Genomic DNA, 17,550 nt, shown 5'->3' on the forward strand with positions numbered 1-17,550 from the left:
TCCTCAGCGGATGCACATCGAGTGAAATGTTGCAGTTGCTGCAAAGAGCCAGAGAAACAATGTTGCAAAGCGCAGTTGTCGCTGGAGATGAAGATTGTCGGTTCCTGGAGTCCTGTGCAGTCCCGGTGGACAGAAGATGAAGTAAACGATGCAGAGGAGTCCTGCTGGAATCTTGCACGTTGAATCTGAGGACCCACCCAAGAGGGATACCCTAACTAGTCCAGGAAGTGTGTAGAACCTCAAGGTACTGAGTGCTAGTTAAGAATGTTCTATTGTTTGAGTGTCGGATTGCATATTCTCTCCTGCACAAAGCTGTGAGGGGTCCAAATGTGTGCAGGTTGTTTTTCTTCAAAGAAAGTCTTCGAAGTATAGCAGTATGTGCAGTATCACAGAGAAGGAGGAGTCACTTTACCACCTGACTCAAAAGACTCTCAGAAGAAAAACAACCTACACACATCCAGACCCAACCCTAGATGGCAGGAGTATGCAGAGCATGTGTATCTACAGCCATACATGTCTCAAACATAAACTTTTCCCTGACGGTCAGTATCCCATTCATTGTATGTGGTAAAAAACATTGCTGATCATAATCCTCTTGAATTGGGGATCTCCTATGGTAGAATCTCAATGTATATCCACACCTAAAAGATGCAATGTGCACTGCTTGATGATTCAGCACTCAGGCACATGGGATGAAACTGTAGTCAATTTATTTAATGATAAGATTGAAGGGACTGCATCCTCTTCCCTAACAGATTGGGCAACGTTTAATACTGCCATTAGGAGACTTTGTATCCAAACAACAGTGGAGCCCCGAAGAATGACTGAAGAGGAACTACAAACAGTGGAAGAATCCCTATTAGGATTACAATGGGAGGTGGATGTAATGGCTGAGCAGTTAGAACACCTGTGACAAGATAGTGGGAACATGCTGAGCTCACAGAGAAATTGAGATGCATGGATTATGCAACATACCTTACCAAAACATATGCAGAGAGTAATAAGACTGGCAGGTTATCAGCTCAGTTATTCAGCTGGCACCAATGAAGCTCATTCAGTCACATCGATTTGAGACATACACAGTGCCATGCATAATACGCAGAGGACCATTAACTTTTTTTCATGGCTACTACAAAGACCTTTACACAAATAAGGAGGTTTCAGATGACGGAGTGACTGAGTGATTCTTAAACTGAATAACACTTGCCAGAGTTACCCTGGAAATCTGTGGGGAGATGGATGCATGCATCATGGGACACAAAAGTAGGAGGCTTGATAGACCTGACTCAGGTGAAACCTTGGACGGCTGCTAGATTCACTTTATACAACATCTGAAACCCAGCAATGTACCAAATTTGCAAATTATTATAAACCACATTAGAAGTTTGGTACCTCTCCCACATTTAATGCCATTACTTAAAACTGGATGTGAGCTCATGGACTTTGCTTTGTATAGGCCGTAACTGTCCTAGACAGATAGCATTCTTAGCAAAGATTTGCAGAAATATTACTGTAAGGATGTTGTGAACTCCTTTTACCAAACCCAGAAAGCTGTGAAATAATTTTTTGTGAATAAAACTGAAAGGCTTAAAATAGTACTACAAATGTTAATGCTTTGAAAACGAGGTTTTACCTCAAAACACGTGTTGGCTGTTTTGGAGTACATGCAGAATTTGAATATGATGAAATATATTGAATTGGAGGAAACAAGCTTGAGTGCAACATCTTAAGATCTTGACCTATAAAGTACATATTATTAATATTAATATCTCAAGTTACCTCCTTTGAGGAAGACTTTCTTCTTGGATGTATAATATTTTAAGTTCTACAACACTCCTGTAGGGGGCGTAGTTTGTGACAAAGTCCTTTTTGTGTGAGTGATAGGTTGGCCAAGTCACCTGTACAGAACAGTTTATTCGTATGCCATTCAGCATTAGTCATGTTGTTCCTTTTGGGGTGGCTCTCTAAGCAGTGACCACAGCTCCTCGATTTAAAAGTTAGCATCCTTCATATAAAGGTTAAGCAACACTAGGTTACACACTATTCTTTCTTGAAGACACAAGTTTACCTGCTGTTTAAATTTTAATGAAGTTTACTTAATTTTTATTATCAGCATTTTCATTCCAACTCCTGCCATTTGGAAGCTATCAAAACAAGACAAAATGAGATGCTTCCTGAAAATCATTCATTTTGTGAAATGGGGAAGAGGAATCTTCAAGCCCAGTGTGCACGAGAGAACCATTCTGACATGGAACAAACAGGCTCTGGTGGCCCCTTGGTGAAAGAGAATTAAGATTTGGGTACAGAAATCAGTTTCATTGCCAGAACAGACTTGTCTCCAAATTATGCACATATTGAAGATCTGGCTATTCACCTCTTTGCGGTCATCTTTAGCACTCTCCTCTGGCTCACGCATGTCTGTTAGTGCCAGAATATCTTTTTAGGTTGCCTTTTCAGGTCGGTTGCACTTTATAAAGCCACAATAAATGAATTACTAATCTGCTAGGTCATTACCGACTCCTATCAAGTGCTGAATTGTGTTGCTAACAGCTAGAGGGTCTGTTGGAAGAAAGACAGGGAAGTACAGGCCCCCTGTTAATTATGGGACCGTGATGTCATGTTTTAAATAAAATAATTCTTCACAGGGTTTACTGATGGACTTCATGCACTGTCCTAGGTAGCACACCATTTATATGTAGAGATTTAACTGGGTGCACAAAGGCCTTTGGTGATTTGTGTCCAAGCAGAACACCAACAAATCTGGTCATCATTGACTGTGGTTTTGATTCCTGGAAAGGCAGACTTGACCTAACATTATTTTAATCACCTCACTAGTCTAGAGCAAATTTGAATGCTTGTACACACCTGATCATCCTAACTATCTATTATTTAGCAAACTTGGCTATTCCTGAACCATCCTCAATTGCTGTGAGGGCTCAATGGGATTCAGGAGGACATTAGAGCAATGTGTATTTGCTCAGTGAGATGAACTTTGCTTTGTACATCTGTACCATGTGAGACAGTGCTGAAAGCACTTCAGACACCAAAAGAATTACCGGTCGTTAGCCAAGCTAAGTTGTGTCCACAACACATGCAATTAAAACCAATGAAAATTTAGATCGTAACTTTGGCAAGCAGAAACAGGAAGTGTCTCTCTTTTTCACCAGATCAACACCTGGCTCCACACAAGAAATGCAAGAACTATTTCACTTGAAAGGTTTAATATGACCAGGATGAAATTCTTATTGCTTCTTGGAGTATGTCCTTCAAATATGCCGACACCCTACATGTCTGTATTGCAGGAATCCAGGAACAAGGTCCTCAAGATCATCTACTGTAGGTTGTAGTGCAAGATTCCACGGTATGCTGTGGACAGCGGGTCTGGGTCTTCATTGGAAGTTATTGGGTGAATGTTCTGATAGGAGAAGCAGGACTGAAATACCAATGCAAGGCAACTCCCGGGGAGAAACAATCCTCCTTGTTCTGGTTTGCTTAACTGGGATGACCACCATCGGTATCATGGACACTGGAGAAAAAGCTTACAGAAATGTATTTTACAAGCTGACCAAATGCACATTTGGACCCAGATTTGCAGTACCTGGATGCAAAGTTTTGCTATTTTGAGTCTGGCAAACAAGTATATCTATGGTTTGTCTTTAGAGCTGAAGACTTGATTCAGACTTCTATCAGATATAATCTGTGAGTTTCCAAAAGAATTTTGCAGAGGACATTGGATTTGCTTGATCTATACTTCAAGCAGGTAGGTTGCCATGATGATGGTGCTTCTGCCCCTTAATCAGTGCCAGTGGTCTGAGCCTGCAGCACCAGGGTCGCCTATCTCAATGCATTGTTTAAGTAGTATATAATCATGGTGCTGTCTTTTCAATTAACACTTCATTGTTATTCAAAGATAAAAAAGAAGGATTTCAAGATTGGATGTACCTCACCTAATACCAACACACTGATGTGATGTAATGGCTCATCTTCAAAAACACAATCTAGTGGAAATTGACTCCTTTCATCATATTTCCAGTCTTCATTGACCATTGGAATGAATGCAGGTTGCTGCCACTGACCTGGACATTTTACTTTCAATCCCCCTGACCACTGATTTAATGCTCCTCTAAACTACTCCTGCTGGGCACATCTTGCCACTGGAGACTATGAATATGAATGGCATCATACAGAAGAGGCAAGAGATTAGATCTGCTGACCCATCAATTCTGGCTCTGAGTTCAGAAATGTTCATTTCTTCTGGATGGAACAATGCCTCTTCGCTGAAACAAATTTATTTGTTTTTTATCAAATTCATTCCAGCTGCTAAGAAGTGGCTCTTTTCACTAGGGAAAGTACTGACCTGACTTACGGACATTGATGTGTAGCCTCAAAATTTGCAGTGCCATCACAGCTACCTATGAATTGTAATACATTGTATCCTCCATAATGATTTTGAGACGCCAAAGTCATATAGCTAAGAATATTTCTAAAGTTCACTTCTACTAAAGTGGTTTGCTGCAATCTCCATGCATTTGAAGTAGACATGTTGCAAATTTGAAGCTGAATGATCAAACCCCAAACTTGAAATCCTCTTTCTAGACTGTAAAACATTTAACATTACCTCCTGCCAATTATTACCGAATGCCCAAATGTTTGCGACTTCTTTTTCTTCAAGACTGTTGTTGTTTTCACTTAGTTGGTGAGCATTGTTGGTGGAGAGTAGTGCTGAAGACAAAGATAGTGTGAACTGTGCACTGTAAAAGATAATGACCTTGAAAGGAAATATCTGATATTATTGTTGGCTTCTGGGAGGAGGGTGAGCGAATGTGAATCCAGCACTACACAGTACAAACAGATGGTAACAGGGTACCTAACATTTTCCATTCTTAACATGTGTGGCTGTAAATACAAATGCTCTGCATATACTGTAAATAGTTTCTACCCAAAGCAGTGGCTAGCAAGCAGATGATGCAGTTTTTTGGAACAATGTACTTTATAGAGTCTGGTCAATTAAAGCCTGTAGATCGACTTGAATCTACAGAGTAGTGTTTGGTAAACTTGTGGTGTTGACCAAGTGGCAGCTTTGCAGATGTCTACAAAAGGAATGTTTTGCAAGAAGACCAAAAAGTCCCCTTTTTATGCATGGATTGTGCTTTAGGGGTGCAGACTGTACGCTAAACTGTGGCTAAGCATGTCTGAATACAATTCTGAGAGCAATGCCTGCTTTTGAGATGGGGTGTCCCATAAAAGGCTTAGCAAAAGCTAAAAAGAGTTGCTTGCTTTGTTTTGCAGATTGATTTGGTTCTGTCAATTTAGTGCATGAATGCCCTTTTGACACCTAGTGTAGTACCCGTTCCGCTACAGAGTCTGGGTAGAAAATGGGCAGTTCAATAGTTTAGTTGACGTGAAATGAAGAGATCACCTGAGGTAGGAATTCAGGGTTTGTTCTAAGGACTACTCTTATCCTTATGGACCTTGATGAAGCGTTACTCTATGGTTAATGCTTGTTAACTTACTGATCCTGCAGAGGTGATGGGCACTAAAAGGGCCACCTTTTAAGACAAGAATTGTAGATCATAGGAATGGAGTGGTTTGAAGGGTGGGATCATGAGCTGTGCGAAACCCACATTTAAGCTCCAAACAGGGGCTAGAGACATTCTTGAGGTGTAACTATCTTGAAGGCTTTAACAACAGTGATTTAACCAAACCACCCCAAAGAGGGACAAACGTAAAGCATTTACCAATGATAAAGGATTTTGGAAAGACAATCCCACGAACTAGTGATAGTGATGGGCGTGCGGTGTGCGTGGTTAAAAGCACACAGATAGATTACAAAAGGTAAGAGCACTAGCGCGCGAGACCTAAAAAGTAGTGAATGATCTCTGTTCACCATGCATGCTACAAATACACGTAAATGTAAACGGATGGAGATGTCTGCCTAACGCAGCAGTGAACAAATCCTCTGTACTTGGCTATGGGTTTACATGCCCCAAGCAGGATTTGTACACACTCCTTCAGGTGTCTGGGGTTAAACTTTATGATCTCAGGAGCCAGATCACTAGACTGAGTTGGCTGGTATTTGGATGTCTAAGTTGACAACAATCCTGAGCGAGAAGCCCCAAACTGAGCTGCAGTTTCTCATGTGAGCACAGTGACATCTTGAGGAGCTTGGAGTAGTGGCAAACTAGCATGAGGGTCATGGACACTTGTCTCATTTTACCCCACATACAGAGTAAGAGGCGGAAAAGCGTTAGCAAATATTCCAGACCAGTTCATAGCCCATACTGCATTGCTTAGGGACTGTGGGTAACTGGAAGTGAAGTTTTGGTATTTAACGTTTTGAGGAGGAGGCAAACAGATAGATGGTTGGAGTCCCTCAGCTGAAGTACCTCTGAAGCACTTGTGGGTTTAACTTCCATTTGTGGACTTGTTGACCCGTCCTGCTTAGAAGGTCCACAAAGCCATTGTCCACCCTAAGTGAATGCTCCACTAAGAACTGGATATTGTTGTTCATAGCCCAGAGCATATCTCGTGGGTGACTTCAGACAGTTGTGGCAAATGTTCCCCCTAATCTTCTGGATACAGCATATGCCTGTCATGTTGTCCATCTTTGTGAGGACTGTTTTGCTTCAAACGAGGTGCAAGAAAGCTGCCAGGGCTAGATGGATGGCCAAGAGCTGCAGGTAGCTGATAATGCAACTGTGAAATGGGGGGGCGGGGGGTTGGGCTGGTACCTTGAACAGTCAGGTGGTGGAGGTGAGCTCCCCATCCCATTAGTAAAGCATCTGTGACAATGGTTACCTGCAGATGTGGGTTGAGGATAGGCCTGCTGAGCAATAAGATGTTGCTTTTCCACCACAGGAGAGTGCTCTGAGCTATGGCCTTTACCAACACCAGATCTTCTAAGTGGCCCTCTGCTTGTGACCACTTCCTTGAGAGGCACTCCTGCAGTGAACACAGGTGTATTTTTCAATCATCCCCTTTTATTTCATTACCGTTCATACAGAAGAGGACACCATGGCTGAAGACACGGAAGCAGTTTTTGGATAAACATCACACACTCTTGGTTGTGGTACGCCTTCTCTGTGACAGAGTTCATGATCCAGCCTAAAAAGGGTTGGATCTGTTGGGGCTGAAAGTGCTGAATCTTGGTCTCTGATGGTGAATCCAGAACTTTGAGCAGGGACGCCACAGTTTGCATATATGCCAGGCATTGCTCTCTCCAGCAGTTCTTTCAGTCATCTAAGTATGGAAAAAAATGAATGGTATTTGTGTAAATTTGCTGCACCCAATGCCACACACTTTGTGGATACCTTAAAAGTCGTAACAGCTCCTAAGGGCAGAACTTTGAACTGGTAGTGCTGTCCACTTACTATGAAGTGCAGTTACAGTTGGTAGACTGGATGTATGTGGATGTGGATGTGGAAATGGGGACATGGAACTGGGTGTCTTAATTGAGTGTTGTTATGAAGTCCTGCAGGATGGTCATAAAGAAATTCTCAGACAGGATGTAGTCATTCAAGTGCCTTAGGCTTGGATAAGCCATAGGGACACGTCCTTCTTAAAGATTAAGAAGTAATAAGATCACACTCCTCCTTCGCACTGGTGTGAGGGGCAACAAAAAAGAAAAAAGACACCTTTAGCAAGGAGCACCTTCACCTTTTATTTGAGCAGCCAGAGTTGGTTGTGGCTGAGGACATGACACCAAGGTGGAATGTTTGATGGTGTGAATCTCTAGGCAGTACCAATGCTGTACCACAGAGAGCACCCATTTGTTCAGATGTAATTCTCTATCAGTGCTGGAGGAAAAGGCTCGAACTTTACCCTCTGAAGGTGTTGTGAGGTCAGGTGTAGCAGAGGTGCCCAGTTGGTCTGCTTCCTCCTTTGCATCACCTCAGTCAAAAGTACTGGAGAGCTAAGTGCCCCAAAAGGACTGCTACTGGTTTTGGTACCCTTGCCTCTTGGCAGATGAAGGGTGATTTTTTCCAACATTCCAATGACCAGAGGAGTGAAAAGATGTTTACACTGAAGGGAACATTAAGTGTAGTTGCATTTCTGGCTGGAGGCCTGGAACATGGAGTCAAGTATGACACCAAAAGTGGATACTTGTGTTTATCCCACCCACACCACCAACCCCTTCTTATGAGGCGGCATGTGCACCTTCCAATGCGCTTCTTATATTTGATATTCGTTTGCCCTTGTCTAGTAGTTCTTGGCCGCTTTTTTCATTGGGCCTCAGGGAGGTGTTTACAGAGCCCCTCCATTTCCTCCCAGTGATGGCGATCATACCGGGAGAGCAAGTTGAAGAGTTGGTGATTCACCACTGTGTACTGGCTACCACCGCCACACGCCTCCCTGCACCGTCAATCCTCTTTCTGTGAGGGGTTGCTTGTATTGAGGCATGCTTCCGAGCTGTGTGGACTTCAAGGAAATCAGGTTGTGCTTGGCTTCATCTGTACCTTGAATCATTTGGCACTGGATTGAACAACTTCTCCACCTGTGGAGTAATTACCCTAGCTGTCCTTGGTTACTTAAGGTTTTTGGTGGCAGATTTTAGAATGCCCTTAAACACAGGGAGATACTGCAGAGATCTCAGTTCTGGATAGTGTTTTCATGAGAAATGTGTTGTACTACAGGGCCATTTGCAGGATGACAATGTGTTGGTGTGCAGTTCTATGGATTGCTGCAGGACGGTGGTAGTGTAATCTGCTGGGGTTGCCCTAGCAGGGTAAGGCTCAAGGTCACAAACGGATCAGTCCAGTAGTCTTCCCATAGGTTCTTCAAACCCCTGGTCCTTAAAGGCTCATAGTATTGGTCTTCAGTGTGGTATGGGCTTCCTGGATCAGTCTGTGTGGAGTTACTGAGGAGGGGAACGTGGAGAGTGAGGTTTGAGGATTGTGCAAGGGCATCAGCATGTGGATAAAGGCACCTGGGGTTGGGGTAGTGGCAGTGGGTTGGTGGCCCTGTCCCTAACCCTTTTTCGAATGAGAAGGGTTGATGGCTCAAAAGAGTGCTAGTCTTCAAAGGAACGCCTCATATTCTAAGGGATCACGAAGAGTGTGTGAGACCACGCTTGTGAAGGAGGCCTGATAATGATCTTCCCCTTAGTGAGGTAGATGTAGAGCTTTTTCTGTTTGTAGTCCAGGCTATTTGGGAGCTGAAGTATAAGTAATCTCTTGCTTGACTGTGATCTCGAAGTTGAAGGTTTATTGGTGTTGAATTTGGGCGGGTTTGACAGTAACATTTGGAGGCAACGGGTGGTAAGACTCTACACCTCACTTTGAAGGTTTGCTTAGCATCGGTCAAGCAGTTTCTGCCAGCAAAGCCAGAAACAAAGGTTGCTGCCTCGTCGCCTGGGCTCCAGGCTTCATGACAGACTCCCTTCCTTGGGAGTGGTCCTCTGCCTTTGCCTAGTGGTGTATTCAAGGTTGACTCCATTGGGATTGACCCTCCTGCGTCTCTGGAAAGATAGAAGCACTGGGAATGCTACTAGTGGTTGGTCCCAGGTATTCTGGGGCTGGAGGCTCTACTTCCTCATTATCGGACTCAGAGGCCTCGGTGGGCAACACCTCCTGGTTCTCTCCCGTTTGTGCAGTTACAAGGCCCAACAGTTTTGTGTTCCCCTACCACCTCTCACAGTAGTACCGGAAGATGTCAGAGGTTTTGGGCAACTATTGGTGCTGCTTCTTGTGATAAGCCCAGTGCCTTTCCTTTCTGTGTCAAAGTGTCATCTTACACCAGAATGCCTTACAGGCTGTTCTATCGGCATCACCATGCTCAGGTTCAAACACAAGTTATATATCACATGCTGATCTAACTAGGGGAACTTAATGTTGCATCTATAGCAGAATTGGAAAGATGCTCATTTCATAACACCCCTAAAAGTCATTCTCTACAATACCACCTGAAATTGTTCAATGTTCTGTGGACACCAGACCAAGGTATGGGTCTTTGTCGCAGTCTGATGCTGGGGGTGCATTAGCAGGGTAGTCCAGGGGTGAAGTGCTTGTTTTGAATGAAAGGTTCTTGCTGCTGGTTTTGCAGAATGCAGGAATTAATTTCTAGTTGCTGGATTTGATGTTACGATGACCAGCTCAATGTTCCCAAGGACAGACTCAAAGGTCGTGGAACTGGCACACTAATGTTCAAGCTAGTTCAAGAAAACAATCTGAGGAGTAGTAGTCTTTCTGGTGCAATTTGGATGGAAAGTGGAGTCAAAAAAGACTAACATGAAAAAAGATTTGAAGAAAAAGAACTAGCAAACGTCGTGGACAAACACTAAATTACAGGTGTATGCAGAGCATGTGTATTTAAAGCCACACATACGGCATACAGTGTCCATTCTAATATTAATCTCTGAAACAATCTCTGAAACAGAACAAACATTTTTACAGTAATGATTCCCTTTATGCATTTAAACCCTTTTTAAAGTTCTATTTTTACACATACTTTTATAAATATCTTTATTAAAAGAAATGTTTCGTTTGGAAAGGCAGTGTGGACATACTTTTTCTTTACATTGGTAATGCTTTTTAGTATCCTGTACATTACCTGGGGACAATTTACTCTTCAAGAGTAAACCACACACAAACCTTTATTGTTTTCTCTTCTCTTTTACACTTACTGTTTTTGAAGACTCCAGCTCCTTCTGCTTTCTTTCAAAAACATCATCATCCACTTTGTCTTTTTCAAATTCTTTCTGGCAGCGGTTCAGCAAGAGTTTGCGGAAATTCACTGTGCTAGCAGGTTTGTCAGTCATCTGCACTTTCAGCTGTAGCCAGGGAAAGACACTACATACTTAAATATTTTGTTTATTTGAAACAATACAATTACATACATGGATTTAAACTTTTAAAATCGACCCTAAGTCATCAAGTCACCTGGTCCCTTTCTTTTACAAAAACTAAAATTATTAGTCATAAGTGGACTGGAGTAAAATTCGTTTTATAACAATGTTTTAAACACTACATCCATTTAATTAATAAATCTGTTTTTCAACTGCACATTCACACTCAACATAGAATATAAAACAGAGAAAAAAAAACTAGTGAGAAAAGAATGTAAGGTTTCACTAGATTCATTTGTACATTAACTAATATTTTGCAGAAATAAAGTACGTGAAATAATAATTTGTTTTCACAATAACAAAGTCTACAGTCCTAACTGAAGGGAACGATGAATGGGTCATCCCTATCAAAATTCAATGCGACTACATAGATGTGCACAATTAGATATGTATTCCCCAAAAAACACTGACTAATAAAGGTTCTTCTGCCTCAAATTATCTCCATAGAACCAAGATAATTTATTCTTAATAAAATATAAATAGTTCTAAATGGATGATATAAGTTTTAGCAGGGCACCTAGCAGACTCCGTAATTGAGGATGTGGATAAATAGCATTCCAAACGTCACAAGCTGATAAATTCTACAGGGTGACCCTGCTATAGTCAATGCTATGACTTCAACAGACCGCTCAATACCTTGGATGTATTTCACACACTCCAATGGAGCTATTCTATTTTTGGGCACACGATTAATAGGTTAATCCTCAAAACCCTATTTTGTTCAGCAGCCAAATCAATGCATGGGCTCATCCAACGGTTTAGTTCAAACAGTTGCCCGAAACAGGAGTCCTGCTCTTGATCCTGCTGTTTGGGGAGCTTCACAGGGTAAGCTTCTAGTTTTATCAGTAGCCAAAATGGGAGCGAGGGATTCGTTTTCGACATGATTCAAAAGACACCGCAAAGCATTGCATGACACTATCACTATTGACTTTAGGCTGGCCAAATGTGAAAATGCAACCCCATTCCGATCTGAAAAAACACCTACATATTTGCAAAAAGAAACTCTTTCCACAGTTAGCAGATTTAAAAATCAACTGCTTGTTTTATGGGCTTTCAGAAATGAATAACTTTGCCTTACCTAAATTGCTCGACAGTCAACTCTTCTGACAATAAGCATCTAGGAAATTTAGCAGACTTTGCAGACCAAATCTTGTATGGTCAAGCAGAACATTGTGGTCTGCATATTCCTGAATAAGAGCGTGCTGTCTTCCCAGTTTGGAAGGGAGGTAAGCATAGTGTTTTAGCAAAAGAATGATTAAAGTGGCTTATATGACAATTGAAGAACAAGGAGGCCAGTAGACCTCGATTAGAAGTCAGAAATACTTGAAATGTCATCCAATTTAAATGTGATCCAAGTGTGTGAGGCAAATACTAGAATGGTCTGAAGCAGATTACTTGTGCTTTAAGGTAACTATGACTCGCGCCACCACCATGTGGTCCTGTCATCAAGTTTATTACAAATGTTGCAGTGATATTAATGATGATCTTGTTGTCTTGCTATGTCCTCCCTAAGTGGCATGTATGCCCAGATGAAGATACCTTGCTCACTGTGCCACAGCATTCAAGTTAGTCTGGCTGATGAGGGATGATATGCTGAAACCGATCCTAGGATGCTTGCTTCAGGTCGAGGGAGGACCTGGCCTGGCAATTCAGGCTGGACTGTTCCCATGGGGAACAGGGTCAATACCGACTAGCTTATGGCTGTGTCCAACCTAGGGTGGCATGGTGAGCAAAGGAACAATGGATTTAACCCAGATCTGTGACTGGTGGTGTGTGTTTGAAACGTTTCAGCACTCCACCCATCATCATGTTGTGTTGATAATATTAATGATGTCATAGAAGATGCCGTGAATGATGTAATATTTGGGGTAATTAGCTATTTCAAGGAACTATAACTCGTGCCCCAACAGCTGAATTTCTACAGTTTTGTGCATGTAAATTCAGCACCTAACGTCCCGCACACCTTTTTTTTTTTTTTGTGAATTCCTAAGGTTTTTTAAATTTTAATTCCTAACTGTAACATGCCTGTGTTTTTTATTTTTAAATGCAGCAGGAGCATACAGCCAACCCCCGCATGCATTCTGGCCCATCTCAAAGGTGGTGGTGGGTGGGTGGGGTTGGGAGGGGGCGTTGGGAATCCTTCCCAGCATCACACGTAGCCTTTGGCTGTTTGAGGTGTGCAATTGCCGCAGGGCCTGGCCTGTGGCCGGACCCTCAAGCCAGACTTCTGTAGCCATCTAACCCTGCCCCACGCAGGACCATTTTGCGCATTTGCATAATAGATCAAAGGGATACCATTGTGCTCAGTTCTCAACAGGAGACGAGACAAAAATATGACATCACAGGGAGTGCAGAAGCTATTGTGCTCCGAAAGAGCAATGATGAATTAACCTCCATCAAGGATTTGAGATAATTTTTCACGGTGGAAGTGCAGAGAAAAAATGCTTGCTTTGCCTTGTTTATTTATCTGAGAAAAGACCGAATGTTTTGCAAAAAGTGTCTACCCAACTGGAGTACTTTCTTACTGGATAAGTAATAAGTGAAACCCTGTTGGGTAAATGCATAGTGCATAATCCACGCTACAGCTGTGTAGACGACTCCAAAGTAATGTCTCCAGTGACCTTGTATGTCTGTTATTTTGGCGGAGTTTTTATACAGAAGCCTGAAATAACATGAATCCTCGTGTAGATAAGACGACAAGACTACAAAGAGTTGAATCTCCACCAAACATGAGTACTTCCTCCTAATTATATGTAGTATGTACTACTTTGTTTGGTGAAGATGTGCATATCTTCTCTGCTCTCTTGGGGACCGTGGTAGAGCCTTCATAAAGCGCGAACCATGCCAGCTTCCTGCCTCAAGCGGGAGCTGGCACTGCTCCCACACACACAGGGCAGCATTTTTGGCTGCTCCCTGCATGCAGGAGCATCCTTTCTTTTGTTTTCCTGCATGCTTGATACTGTGCAGGAAAACAGATTAAGTCTTCTCCCAGCGGGCAGGAGCAGTTTTTCTGCTCCCATTGGCTGGGAGTGAACTTACAGCTTATTCTTGCTTGACAGGAGCTGTCAAAGCTGCCCCTAGGGTGGGATCCCTGGGGGACAGGGAGCCGGCCCTTGGGGTGGAGGTCCCCAAGGCCATTAATGGCTTCAGGAGGGGGGGCCACAAGGCATCCCTCCTTTGTTTGCACATGCCAGCTCCGGTGAGGTGGAGGTCCTCAGGGACGAAAACGGCCCAGGAGGGAAGGGAATTTGGGGTGTCACATGTCCCACCTTCCAATTTTAATATGGCTATGGCCCCCTTCTCCATGCGCCCCTTCCCTTCCTTTTTTTTTTTTTTTTTAATATTTAACTTTGCCCCATTGGGCCTGGCCCACCCGAGGGACAAAACAACAACAAGCACAGGCAACTTTTAAAAAAAAAACTTCCCCCCCCCCCCCAAATCCACCGCTGTTTTCACTGGAAAAATGTAATAGAAAATGTTTTTCTGACCTGGCAGGGTCTCTGGGGGACTCCACCACCAGGCCTAGGTGGTCGAGGTATTCTTACCCTGCCCCCCTTTTTTTATTTTTTACTTTATTTTGGCACCTTACTGAGTGAGCCTGGTTGAAGTGTTGGCGGCCAATCAGATATCAGCACGGGGACTGTTGGATTCACGTCCCTAGATATCTAGATTTCTTTTTTGTTTAATATCTAAAAAACCACTGAACAGATTTAAACCAAATAACAAAAAAGCCTCTTTCTAGACCAAGAGCTACCTATATGCCAAATTTGGTGTAATTCCGTCTAGTGGATCGGGCTGAAGTTGTGTACAAAATCCCTATGGGAAAATAGCATGTGGGAAAAGCATTTGGGACACCCCTTTATCTCGGCCCCCACTTGACGGATCACCCCAAACCTTTCAAGATAGCTCAACTGAGTGGCGTACTAACTGTGAAAATTTCATATAGATTTGTCGAATGGCAATAAAGTTATTGGCAAGAAAAATATACTTTCCCTATGGAAACTAGGCCCTACTTTAACTACCTACTAGCGACCTCCAGTAGGTGATACACCTGTGTGTATTTATACTAATAATGTACACACACACATATATATATATATACACACATATATATACACACACACATATATATATATATACACACACACACATATATATACACACACATACATATATATACACACATACACACACATACATACACATATACACACACACATATATACACACACACACACATACATACACATATACACACACACATATATACACACACACACATATATACACACACACACACACACACACATATACACACACACATATATATACACACACACACACACATATATATACACACACACACACACACATCTATGTGAACAGGTTACTTACCTTCAGTAACGCATTATCAGGCCCCAGACGCGAGAATGAATCCGGAAGCTTTTTACATAGTACGTCTGCCCATCAGCAGAGGATGTCACACAACTCTGTATCGACGTTGTCCACCGGATGTGACATCAGGGAAGTCTATATAACTCCCCAGCTGACATCAGTTTCTTCGGTGACTATTTTCCACGCTCAAAAAGTGGAGCCACAATAGAAACGGTCTACTGAACCAGTGTGCTTTGATTAAAAGAAACCTTTTCGTCAATTAATCAGTAAATTCTTAATTCTGGGTGTTGATTTTCATAATGAAATCTTCTGATCAAAAGAGAAACTGAGTTCGCAGAACGGGGAAGATCGTTAAGGAATCTGCAGCTATAGCCTGTCTCTACCAGATAATGCGTTACCAAAGGTAAGTAACTTGTTCTTCTGCTAGAGACATCTAGCCGCAGATTCCTTACTTTAGAATAAGATATCAAAACAAAGTAACTCGGAGGAGGGACTGCGAACTGAGACCCTCAAAAAATGTGTCTAAGTATTGTAAAACCTGCCTAGAACAAGAGAAATATACCTGATAAGGAGAGTAATAATATACTCTACGAAATTAAAACCTGTGGAAGTGGTCACAGGTAAATAAAACCATAAAACAAGGGAATTAAAATAAGCTCATCCATATTAGCAGGTCAAGTGTGTGTAAAAAGCGATTTAACCATATTCAAAGTATTTTATCCAGAAGAAAAGTGGTCTTATGCTGGAAGAATAAAATATACATTTGTAACAATACAGATAAGGAAGAAATTCCTCATTAGTAAAATAACTGTAAAAGATCACAATAATAATTTATAAAAATGTCCAGAACATGGGTATAGCATTGCCCATAGTTGATACGGCTTAAAAAATGTTCTTAGAACAAAAGTGGTTTAAACTAATGTAAAAGACCGGCACTCATGAGAATGTAATTGACCCCCAACGTATTTCATGGCTAAAGATTCCTAGGAAGAACCACCGATAAGCAGTCGTACACAATGAAAAATATGAAGAAAAAAAAAGAAAATTCATGTTACTATGACCCATCGGTGTTGGATGCGCACTAACAAAATTGATTATTAAGTTACTTACTACCTTAATGGGATGTGAACCCATGTACGAACACCCCATCAATACTATGAAAAAGACCACAGTAATGCCATCGTAAAGGCAAAGAAAACATGGCCAAGAAACACTACCTGTGACGGTAGGACAGTAATACCAAATGAGGTAGTGAAGAAAAATGTATTTGTTCCCATATGTAGACTGAAACTGCTTGTTCTACCCTGTAAGAACATGGAGCAGCATAACAAGCCATTGATCAGAGCCTCTTATAATGTAAAGGTATATTCAATCAATTATGTGTGTCTTACATTATAAGACGCACATAAAATGTTGATCTGTGGCAGAGGAAACAAACAATTACCCTTGTTGTACAAGTTACTTACCTTCGGTAACAAAATATCGGTTAGAGACTTCTAGTTGCAGATTCCTTACCTTCAAATAGATACCCGAAGCAATACCATCCTGGTGGTGGGCCTGCGAACTAAGATCACACCAGTCCTGCAGGACCGAACGGGCAAAGTAGCCGTCCCTTCGGACCTGATTTTCCAGGCACTAGTGCTTGGTAAAAGTGTGCAGAGATGCCCTAGTTGCTGCCTGACAAATATCTAAGGCTGGAACACCCAGTGCTAGCGCTGTGGTTGCAGCAGTAGCTCTGGTGGAGTGAGCTCACAAACCTTCAGGGGGTTGCTTTTTAGCCAGAGCGTAGCACATTTTGATGCATAAGAGTACCCATCTTGAAATGGTCCTCTTCTGCACCGCCTTCCCTTTCTTTCCACCCACATATCCCATAAAGAGTTGATCGCCCACCTGGAAGTCTTTGGTACGATCCAGATAGAACACCAACGCTCTTTTTAGGTCCAGACAGTGGAGCCTCTTCAAGAGAGGGTTGTGGGGGTGCATAAAAGGTAGGTAAGGTGATGGACTGTCCGACATGGAAGGGTGTCACTACCTTAGGTAGAAAAGAAGCCCCCTTGCGAAGCACCACTTTGTCAGGGTGTATGGCAAGAAAGGGTGGCTTAGATGACAGAGCCTGGAGTTCACTAACTCTGTGGGCAGAAGTGGTGGCTACTAGAAAGACAGTCTTTATAATTAAGAGCCTTAGAGGACAGTTGAGAAGTGGTTCAAACGGGGTACACATAAGGTAAGTTAAGACCAGGTTGCGATCCCATTGGGGCACGATGAATGGCAGGGGTTCCCAACAGTGCGCCGCTATAAGTTGCCAGGGGCGC

At 42.4% G+C, this 17,550-nt stretch overlaps 1 protein-coding gene across 13 annotated transcripts in view; it reads right to left on the minus strand.

Annotated features, from left to right (window-relative positions):
- EIF4G3 (eukaryotic translation initiation factor 4 gamma 3) overlaps positions 1 to 17,550 on the minus strand; it is a 906,783-nt gene that overhangs the window by 207,750 nt on the left and 681,483 nt on the right. For all 13 annotated transcript variants that reach the window (XM_069240075.1, XM_069240074.1, XM_069240071.1 and 10 more), the window contains one exon: positions 10,622 to 10,768. In XM_069240075.1, coding sequence (XP_069096176.1) covers positions 10,622 to 10,768 — 147 coding nt within the window. The remainder of the gene's footprint in view (positions 1 to 10,621; positions 10,769 to 17,550) is intronic.

This window comes from Pleurodeles waltl, chromosome 6 (genome assembly GCF_031143425.1).
Source record: "Pleurodeles waltl isolate 20211129_DDA chromosome 6, aPleWal1.hap1.20221129, whole genome shotgun sequence".
NCBI lineage: Eukaryota > Metazoa > Chordata > Amphibia > Caudata > Salamandridae > Pleurodeles > Pleurodeles waltl.